Source organism: Enhydra lutris, unplaced genomic scaffold, assembly GCF_002288905.1.
Source record: "Enhydra lutris kenyoni isolate GAN:26980312 unplaced genomic scaffold, ASM228890v2 scaffoldscaffold40, whole genome shotgun sequence".
In the NCBI taxonomy this organism is placed as follows: Eukaryota; Metazoa; Chordata; class Mammalia; order Carnivora; family Mustelidae; genus Enhydra; species Enhydra lutris.
In genome coordinates this window covers 6554100-6565223 of record NW_019154124.1, presented here as the reverse complement: position 1 = coordinate 6565223, position 11124 = coordinate 6554100, and the positions used below count along the sequence as shown (strand labels likewise).

The 11124-nt window shown below is 42.6% G+C and overlaps 1 protein-coding gene across 1 annotated transcript in view; it reads right to left on the bottom strand.

The window, feature by feature from the left end:
* LOC111155203 (coiled-coil domain containing 146) overlaps window positions 1–11124 on the bottom strand; it is a 115614-nt gene that overhangs the window by 2346 nt on the left and 102144 nt on the right. The window contains exons 15-18 of the mRNA XM_022515300.1: window positions 10196–10424; window positions 5369–5497; window positions 4674–4811; window positions 289–537 (exon numbers count right to left, since the gene is read on the bottom strand). Of these exons, the coding sequence (XP_022371008.1) occupies window positions 289–537; window positions 4674–4811; window positions 5369–5497; window positions 10196–10424 (745 nt within the window). The remainder of the gene's footprint in view (window positions 1–288; window positions 538–4673; window positions 4812–5368; window positions 5498–10195; window positions 10425–11124) is intronic.

The window sequence follows — 11124 nt, the reverse complement described above, 5'->3', positions numbered from 1 at the left end:
CCAGCTGAGCCACCATCCTGCCAATGGCTGAATGCCACAGAGGCCATGTCATAAGACTGTGGGGTGGGCCTTGGTGCTCAATGAGGGCTTTCTGGAGAATATTATGGCACTCTGGATTATGATTTTGACTTGTCTACATCCTGTCTTAAGCAAAACTCCTTTCTAATGATTGTCAGAACTAGGTGTGTGGTAGAGTGGGAATTTTTCTTCTATTTTGGGAGGACTGAAATCCCTGAAAATGGCCCTTCCTGGCACTCTTTACCAATGCGACATGGAAGCAAAGCTTACCCGAGATTTTTCAGCGATGGCCAAGGCATACATTTCTTCATCTCGAAGTACCTTCAACCATTCTCTCTCAATGTCTTTATTGAGTGGCAGACCCTTTTCTATCCTGGAATTGCAAGAGAAGATGAAGTCTTCTTTCTCTCTGACTTCCTTTTGGAGTTCAATGGCCAGAGCTTGTTTCATGGACAGCTCAGCAACGAGAGCCATCATTTGTTCCGTAGCATCTTTGATCTTTTTCTGGTAGCCGTTCATCTAGAATGAAAGTGCCCAAGGCTTAGACTACATACCTTCCATGAAGAGTTAAGAAAATGGCGGGCTGAGGGCTGTCTAGGATGGTCGGGGGCATCCTTCCCTGAAGGAAGGAGAGTTTAAGGGGGAATGCAGAGAAAAATAAGAATTAGAGGAGATCTCGGAGATTGAGGCCAATACCTTGGCTGTGTAAATAAGGATAGGATGGAGAAGAAACAGCTCTGTTCATCTGGTTAATAGAGTTCCAAGTGCATAGCACTGAGGAAAATAGTCCCTTTATTTTTAAGAGGTGTTAAGGAGAAGGGGACAGGGTATTCTTGATGTCTAAGTTTCTGGCCTAATTTTGCCATGTTTTTAATTTGTCACTCATCTAGCAGGAAAAAATCTGGTAGGACCAAAACTATATCTAAAAATTACTTGTTCCTTACAGAATATAATTAGCAGTGGTCCTGCATCTGAAATTATTTTTAACGGAAAATATCATATCTCATTGTGGTTGCATTATTGATCATAATTCCTGGGATGTATCATTATTTGGTCATAAACAAACATGAGCTGAACCTGGGGAAAATCTGGCCAGTAATTTGAAAGGAAATGTTTCTTGTTCTGTGTGTATGTTTACGATTTCACACCAGCTAGTTATCATCAAAGAATTGAAAGATAGGACTAAGTGGAACATAAGACACCAAGCACAATTAAAACAATGTTGAGTGAAGGAAATAATTAATTCTATTCTATTTTAATCCTCCAGGCCTTTGAACCAGGGTACACTGACATATGAGTTTCCAAAAACTACATCTGATCTTGAAACACTTTCTTCTCCTAGTAGAGCATACACTGGTCTATCTGTACGTTTGTGTAGAGAAATGTTGCTGCCAGTGATGTATCTTTCTCTGAAAATTTAAAGACTGATTATTATATATACATTGTCTCTTTAAAGGAATAAGGAAAATACATTTTAAAAACTGTTCTACACTGCAGTAATTTTTAGGAAACTAAAGCTTCAATGGTGAGTCATTATCTTAAATTACACTAATTCATCAGTTTTGGCACACTTGAATGTTGTGTGTATGTGGGTGTAACTAGCCAACCTCCTTTTCTTCTCCAAAGAAGGATGGTGTTACTCTGGGCTTCTGAGCTGCTCTGTCTTCCACTGGGATTTCCCCCCACCCCTTTTATTTAGAAGGAGAGGGGTGGGGGAGAAGGAGGGTATCTTAAACAGTCTCAGTGCCCAGCATGGAAATGGGGCTCAATCTCACAACCCTAAGATCATGACCTGAGCCAAAAATCAAGAGTTAGATGCTTAACCAACTTTTCCACCCAGGCACCCTGGGACTTCCCATTTTCTGTTCACTTGGGAGACCTGCAATAGGAGCCCTAAGCTCCCTAGGAGAGGTGAGAGACTTGAGATATGCATTCTTGTTGAGCTCCCACAAGGAATTAGGCCACTTCTCAACTATTGAATGCTTACAACTTAAACTGATATCACACCGATTTCACAGATTAGGAAACTTATTTTTTTTTTAAGATTTTATTTATTTATTTGACAGACGGAGATCACAAGTAGGCAGAGAGGCAGGCAGAGAGAGAGGAGGAAGCAGGCTCCCTGCTGAGCAGAGAGACCGATGCGGGGCTTGATCCCAAGACCCTGAGATCATGACCTGAGCCGAAGACAGAGGCTCAACCCACTGAGCCACCCAGGTGCCCCGAAACTTATTTTTAAGATGGTTTATGTATCCTCCTCAAGGTCATTCACTTGTATTGGTAAATGACAGACCTGGAATCTGAACCATTCTACCTTCTAGTTCTGCCTACTACAAAGTTTTAAATGGGGAGGGGGAAAAAAAAGCCAGGGAGAGAGCCGCAAAGGTGGGGAAAGGCAGGTGGGGTGGGGGAGATAAAGACAGGCTGACTCCTAGGAATGAACCCACACTCAGGCGGCAATCGCCACCATGTGCATTTCTCTAGCATTACAGTTGACTTCCAGACAGACTCTGCCAACAGCTTCCACAAGCCAGCCCTCCCTGAAAACAGACTTACCCTAAAGAAAGGGAAATTCATTTGCAAAAGGAAGGGAGGCAACATTTAAAGAAACATTGAGAATGCTAATTCAGGCAAAGTTCATGAGGCTACAGAAGTCTTAACATTTCTTATTTTCTGAAGTAAAGTTGTGAATTGCACACAAGCCCTGGGACTGAGGGACCAGCAGGCTGGCGGAAGTCCTCAGAGCAGTCCTGTAAAAGCCTAATAAAGACAGCAAAGGAGACCTGAGATTTACAGTGATTTTCTGTTTTAGTGTGCCAGAACTGTTTCTAGGATGGGACTGAATGTTCAGTCATTTGATAAACACTTTTCTTGAGTTTAGTGCACACTAGGCACTGGGGAAATTAAGGAGAACGAGGAGCGAGGGATGCCTGAGTGGCTCAGTTGGGTAAGTGTCAGACTTCTGGTTTTGGCTCATGTGATCAAGCCTTTTTTCCCCCTCCCCATTTAAAACTTTGTAGTAGGCAGAACTAGAAGGTAGAATGGTTCAGATTCCAGGTCTGTCATTTACCAATACAAGTGAATGACCTTGAGGAGGATACATAAACCATCTTAAAAATAAGTTTCCGGGGCACCTGGGTGGCTCAGTGGGTTGAGCCTCTGTCTTCGGCTCAGAGTGGGGCTCTGCACTCAGCAGGGGGTCTGCTTGAGATTCTCTCCCCTTCCCTCTGCCTCTCCCCCTGTGCATGTGCGTGCACGCGCGCGCGCGCGCACAGACACACACACACACACACACACACACTCTCTCTCTCTTTTTCTCAAATAAATAAATCTTTAAAAAAAGAAGAAAAAGAATGAGGAACGGTCGCTGCCGCCAGGAGCCCACCATCACGGGTGTGGGTGTTACCATGGTCTATTTTTTTACCTGTCTCCCGACACTAGGTGTGGACCATGTGTCCCTTCCTCTTTGCTTCTGCCCTCACAGCCTCATGTGCTCATGAGGGGAGCCCACAGCAGGTTCAGTAACTATTGCTGACCCAAATCCCTCTGCTGTCACAGCAGGAGGCTCCTGGGGGCCAGAAGGCCAGGTGTGCGGGAATTGGGGGGGTCCTCTCACTGGCCAGTGGTGCAAGACTGAGGGACCCTTCCTCCCCTCAATCATCAACCTCCTGCCTGCCAGCTGCACCTTCCAGGCCGCTCGAGCAGGCCTAGCCTGACCGGGAAGCTTTGATTTCAGCAGTTCTCATATTTTAAACGTATGAAATTACGACTACTAGGCATGGGTGTCATGTGATTGCTGTTCTCTTGTAATATTCCCTGTCTGTTCCTGGGTCCTGGCTGAGTTCTGGATTGGGGGTGTTTTCATGTGGACTGCTGGATAAGTGAGGCCCTCTAAGTGCAAGGAACTAGAAACGCTTTAACTTGGCACATGAAATACAAGGGTAGTAACTTATTTTGAATAGGTGCCCTGTTAAGTGAAACTTGTAAACTGTCATTGAAAAGCTTAAGTTTGGGCACCTGGGTGGCTCAGTGGGTTAAAGCCTCTGCCTTCGGCTCAGGTCATGATCTCAGGATCCTGGGATCGAGTCCCGCTTCGGGTTCTCTGCTCATTGGAGAGCCTGCTTCCTCCTCTCTCTCTCTCTGCCTGCCTCTCTGCCTACTTGTGATCTCTGTCTGTCAAATAAACAAATAAAATCTTCAAAGAAAGAAAGAAAGAAAGAAAAAGAAAAAGCTTAAGTTTGGGGCGCCTGGGTGGCTCAGTCGTTAAGCATCTGCCTTCGGCTTGAGTCATGATCCCAGGGTCCTGGGATTGAGCCCTGCATTGGGCTCCCTGCTCAGCGGGCAGCCTGTTTCTCCCTCTCCCACTCTCTCTGCTTGTATTTCCTTTCTTGCTGTCTCTCTCTCTCTGTCAAATAAATAAATAAAATCTTTAAAAAAAAAAAAAAAGAAAAGCTTAAGTTTGCCCAGTATAAAGTGAATATTCATTCAGGAAACAAGACTGAAAACTACTTTGGATAATTTTCTAAGATTCATCTTTACATCTTCAATTCTACATCTTTATGTATCTCTCCAGTGCTGCTCTGGAAAAATAACGACAGTCTGTGGGAAATGAAAGGCCCGTGGGCAGAAGTGACAATTAAGGGTCTCAGGCAGACCTTCTTGGCTAAGAGCAGCGTGTCCTGTTTGTAGGCCTGAGTTTTGCTGCAGAGCCTGTCAGTGAGCCGGGACACCTGTTCATAGATGAAGTCCTTTTCCAGTAACTTCTCCTCCTTCTTGGCCAGCTGTAGTTCCAGCTAGAGTTGAAAACAAATTCAAAAAAAGGACAAAAGAGTCATGCATGTCAAAATCTTTCTTAATTAGAGCACTATTTTTTCCCCTTAATGAAGACACATTGCTTTTATACAATTGCAAGGTGGCTCTAGGAAAGTCTTTAGCACTGGGCTAAGTCAAGACTTTCCTCGCTCCAACCCCCTCCAGACAGCCCTGGGAAGGCTTCCTCTCCATGGCAGAGGGTGACCCTCTCAGCTCCACCCAGTTTCCATGTTGCCATTGCTCTGATACATCCCCATTGGGAAGACAAATTAATCCACTAAAGATGCCAAAATTGTTCCTTTGGGCTATGAGACAAAAGTGGGCATCTTGAAACCACTCAGGTTTTCTTTCTTTCTGGCAAACATTAGAAACAAGCTTAGCTTTTGTTACTGGATTATGATGAAAGGACTGTATTAGTGGTTAGAAGAGTGAGGGATGGGGGATAAATCTGTCAGCATCAGATGAAATAGTACCACAGACCACTGGGACACTGATCAACAAGGGACTAGTGGACACTATTATAAGAAAGAATGCTTACTGCATCTAATTTTTTGATCATTTCTTCTTGGGTCATATCTTTCCCTGGAATGAAGCGGATTCTGCTCTCATCCTCAGGATTTATGAATTTTTTCTCCAGGTCTTTTATTCTGTCTGTACACTGAGAAAACTGTTAAACAAAGAAGGAAACATTAACTTCAAAACTAACTGTATTGCTCAGTAAATTTTAAAACTACATAGCCCAGGGTCTTCAAAGTCTTTTGGAAGGATCCATCCAGGCAAAGGTGGAACAGAACTCCTCTAACATCCCATCAGCCGGGACCTGGGTTGAACAGTAAGTCTGCTCACCCATGGTACCATGAGGGTGATGCCCTGTAACTGTTCTCTGAAGCAAGGCAGTGAGTTCTGAGTCATCAAAGGAAGAGCTGATGACAACCAGTCCTTTATGTCATACCTATGGGCTGCTGTGTGGTTGCACAGCTCAAACTATACAGAACTGACCTCTTCATTTTAGGTTGTTATAGAAGCCAAAGTAGACAATATACAAGGCAGACAACATACAAGACTCCAGCTTATAACCCTTTGTTGGCAATAGGTTTAATGGCTTCCCAAAGAATAAAGTTCTTAATTATTAGGTCAATACAGTGTATAGGTCTGTGAGGAAACAGCCTGAACTATTTTTACCTTTTTTGCTAACTGCCTTAATATGATGTTTCATATTTCAATGATACTTGTTGCTTTAATGAGACTTTGAAGTAGATGAAGAAATAAGGGAGCTCCCAAGTAGGAGAGGCAGTCACACTTAGTTTCATTTTAGGGGGAGAGATGTAGAACACTGTGAAAACCAAGAGTCATCATTTTCTTTTTCTTTCTCTTTTTTAAGATTTTGTTTATTTATTTGACAGAGAGAGTGAGAGAGCACAAGCAGGGGGAGCAGCAGAGGGAGAGGGAGAAGCAAGCTCCCTGCTCAGCAGGGACCCGATCGGGACCCGATGCGGGACCGTGATGCAGGACCCAATCCCAGGACCCTGAGATCATGACCTGAGCCGAGGGCAGACACTTAACCACCTGAGCCACCCAGGCTCCCCCAAGATTCATCATTTTCAACTTTTCTACTGAAAACCTGTAGAATCTTAAGCAAATCACTTATCTTCTCTAAACCTTAGTTGCCTCAACTGTCAAATGGGAAGGTAAGGCCCAGTCCAATGGGGCTGACTCATTAACTGAGAGCACACATCTCATGTACTTCACAACATGTCCCAGAGTGATATGGGTAAAATTTAATCTTTAATTCATGTATTAGCCTTCTCCTCACAAAAAGAATTTAAAATAGTGACATAATTTATTTTTTTCCTTTTTCTCCCTCTCAACATTGCTTAATTGCCCTTAATATGGAGTTAAAGTATACATATATACATAAACAGGCATAAATATATAATTATTCCATTTATTATTAACAATGTTTAATGTTTCTGTTTCTTAATTAGGAAATTAAATAAGGAACAAAAATACAGTGCTTGCTTATCAAATTAGTACCTTGATTGCTCTTGTTTCTCCATGGGTCTCTGAGGAAAAACTGTTTACTTTTTTTTAAGTTTTTATTTAAATTACAGTTAGTTAACACACACTACAATATTGGTTTCAGGTGTAGAATTTGGTGACTCACACACACACCAGTGCTCATCACAAGTGCCCTCCTTAATCCCCATGTTTACTTTTTTTATACAAAACAGTGTGTCCTAAAATAGTTCACATGACTTCCAAGATCCCTAAAAAGGAGCTATTATTATAAGCACCGGGAAAATATGACTCATGATAATCCTTGGATTAGACTGTTAGACAATTAAAAACTGTTTCAAACAATTGAAAAATTACAAACCTTAAGGGAATTCTGGAAATGATGCAAAAAATGGGAAGACTTTGAAAAAACAAAAACAAAAACAAACCAATCACAAAACACTGCAGCTGTGACAAATAACAGGATATGACAGGGATCCACCAGGGCAAGGCAGGGTACAAAAATGATTTGCCTAAGGCTCAAAATTTTACATCATGTCCTTCAGAGAGCCCATGTAATTTGTGCTGAGTAGATAAATAATTAAGTGTACTTTGAAGACTAATGGGAAACTTTCTATTCAACATTCTTAAGCTTAGAATGAACTCTGGCAGGACAGGTAACTGATGATAACACATAACCCACATGTCTCAATTCATAGGCAGTCAGAATGGAAAAGGCTCCTATCAGGCATAAAAGTTTAAATAAATTTTCCTCTTGGGTCAACTGAATTTATATTTCACATCAGGTAACTGGTTCCGTATAATGAAATGCCAAGTGCATATATTTTAAGGACAATGAATTTTATCCACTGTGTGGAAGTACTGATTTGCGATTAACAAGGCTTACACAGTAGACAGAGAATTCTTCTGTTGTGGATCTTACTGAATTGAAAGTCCTTTTGTTCTGCTGGGCATCTCGATAGTTTGGTATGGTTGAAGATGGCCCTGAGGCTGTGTTTTGGGAAGGAGCTGGAAGGAGACAAATTATTCTGTAAAATCATGACAAGTGTGGAGTGCTTGGGGGACAGTCTTAGGAGGTGAGGCTGTGGATAGGAGAAGGGGTTGAGAGGTGGAAAGACAGGTCAAGGGAATGGAGCTGGGCGAGGGTGCTGCACGGGCTAACGCGCCTGTGGATGGTACCAGTGACGGGTGGTCCTGCAGATCTTTGCAAGGCATGGATGTCTGATACTGAATTTGCAGTTCCTCACATTTCTGTAATGTACACCTTCACGCTGTTGCCCCAAACCTTCAATCAGTTCGCAGACCAAGGTCTTGCCGGAATGGTTTTGTGTAGGTAGGCCAAGGAAGGAGCAAGTTCTGAATTCTGCACTGACCCGGCACAGAAGTGAGCCAGGCGGTGTGTGTGCTGATGAGGGGATCCCTCAAATGAGAAGCTCACTAGTCACAGGAGTCAGAGCCACTGGAATCCTGTGGGGGATACCTTGGAGGCCTGAGGGACGCCTTGGGGTGTTCCAGTCAATCCATCTACACTGGCTACACTTAGGGAGGAAGTGAATAGGAGAACTTAAGGCTTAAAAAACAAACACTGGAATCAGAACCTTAGCACATTTGTGCACAATGAATGATCCTATCACTGATACAGCATTCACACGTTCAAATGGCCTAAAATATATGGTGGACCCATCATCCTGTTCCTCAAAGTCATGTGAATCCCCATGACATGATTAAACAGAAAACAACAACAACAAAACAAAACAGAACCCAAAACTGCCGCATGAGCTAATGAAAACCATTGATTTATAAACCTTGAAAAAGACTGGATGGATTGCTTCCAGATTTTTGATAATTTTAATAGTGATTATATCTTGGGAATAGAATTTTATTTTTTTTAAATTTTTGTGTTTTTTCACAACTTCATTAACCAAGCATATTTTAATTTCATCATCCAAAAAAACCTGAAAACAAACCTGACATTTTAGAAAACATGATAGGTTAAAATTTGTTCCTGCTACATTGAGGCAGTGGGGAAAAGTGTAAGCCACAAATTTTTTAGTTTTTTCTTCTATTTTCATTAAAAAAAATACAATTATTGCATGTGAAGAAGGTAGCTTTATATTCATTATTTAAGCATATACTACATATTTATTTATTCATGTTTAAATTGCTTGGTTTTATTCCACTTTTAAAAAGACCGTGTCGGGGTGCCTGGGTGGCTCAGTCATCGAGCGTCTGCCTTCAGCTCAGGTGATGATCCCAGGGTCTTGGGATCGAGTCCCGCATCAGGCTCCCTGCTCAGCGGGAAGCCTGCTTCTCCCTCTCTCTCTGCAGCTCCCCCTGTTTGTATTCCTTCTCTCGCTGTCTCTCTCTCTCTCTGCCAAATAAATAAATACAAATCTTTAAAAATAATAATAAAAAAATTAAAAAACCATATCAGAGACCAGGTTATTAAATGACAAGGAAACTACAGGGATTAAGAAGGAGTCTAATTATATGTGATTGCCAATTAACAAACAACAATCTCGGCTTCAGAGGGCAGGAGTTCCAAAAATGAGAGAGCAAGACGGTCTCCAAGATCTTTCAAGCAAGCATCAGAAACATAATTATGCCAATGGCAGTGAAAGCCTGGATTCCTTAAATTTTGAGTTATGAGGAAGCTAGATTTGAGATGTGGGAGGGTCTGAATTCCAAGGAAGGGAGAAAATGCTTCGTGGGGAAAAAAAAATCTGTAGCCTGGATGCCTGAGGCATAAATTCCACCCTGGAGCAGTGGATTTTTTTATTATGTGTTTATTAGAGAGAGGGAGTAGGTGGGGAGGGGCAGAGGGAGAGAGAGAATCTCAAGTAGACTTCCCACTGAATGTGGAGCTCCACATGGGCCTCAAGCTCACGACCTTGAAATCATGACTTGAGCTGAAATCAAGAGTCCAACATTCAACCGACTGAGCCACCCAGATGCCCCAGAGCAGTGGCATTTTTATTTTATTTTTTTTTAGCAGTGGTCTTTTTTTTTTTTTTTTTTTAAGATTTTATTTATTTATTTGACAGAGAGAGTAGGCAGAGAGGGAGGAAGCAGGCTCCCCACAGAGCGGAGAGCCCGACGCAGGGCTCGATCCCAGGACCCTGGGATCATGACCTGAGCTGAAGGCAGAGGCCTAACCCACTGAGCCACCCAGGCGCCCCAGCAGTGGCCTTTTTAAAGAGGACATTTAACTCATGAGTTTGTACAGATACCAGGTGGGGCATGGCTTAATTTATATGTAAGGACTTAATACGATCTTCAAACCAATAAAGGAGAGGGGGAAAAATAAAGCAAATGGTCCCAGGAAGCATCTGATGAATGTTTTCCCCACCTGAATTTGGAGCACTGCTAAGTCGGCATCGAGGGCCCTCTTGGTTGGCAGTAATTTCTGGGTCACGTGAATCTGTCTTTGTTTCTCAGCAATCTTCAGTTTCAGGAACCGGATTTTTTCTTCCAGGACATGTATTTCAATTTCTCCATTTAGCTTCATCTTCTCTTGGATATTTATTTTTTCATAAAAGATGCACACTTCCTCTTCCCGTTCTATCAGCTGAACACCACTATGGCCAAAAGGAGAGGCAAAGGCTAAGAGGGTGTTGAGACCACTTTTTTTTACTAGTCACGGGGATTCTCTTTGGATCTGGGAACAAAATACACATCAACATTACATAATTCCAGAAGACAATAGAAATTTACTGTCGGCTTTCTAGTTAAACTCCACACTTTCCATTTTCCTGGGGATAGGACAGGGAGGGCTGGTTGGCATCTCGACTCTGAGCTGATCGCGCAGTTGGCTGGTCACAGTTATCTCTGCAAGTCTCAAAGGTTTTCCTAGGGTGGGAAAAAATGTCATTCCCCAGGCATGAGCAAAGTGATCCCATAATCTGATTTTCTGCAGGCCCTTCTTTTGGGGCAGACTTGCCAGCCGAGGTCTGGCCAGAAGTCCCCAGGCAGGGGCCAGGGAATGTGTCTCTGCAGTGATTCTATGCAAATTGCCAGGCCCATTAGGTTCTTTTAAAGATGAATATTTTTGAAGCAAATTTCCCCATAAACAGGCAAAGTTCTGTCCTTTGTAATCATGCCAGGGGAAAGACCCCTCCATGTGAGGAAAATGTGGGAAAGAAACAAGTAAGAATTTTCCAATTCCAGCCCTTACAGGTCTGACCAGGGCCTGGGAACACACTGCATAAATAATTTGTTTTGTGCCAGGAGCCAAATAAGAGGACTTTTTTTTTTTTTCTTTTTATCCTAGAGAAAACA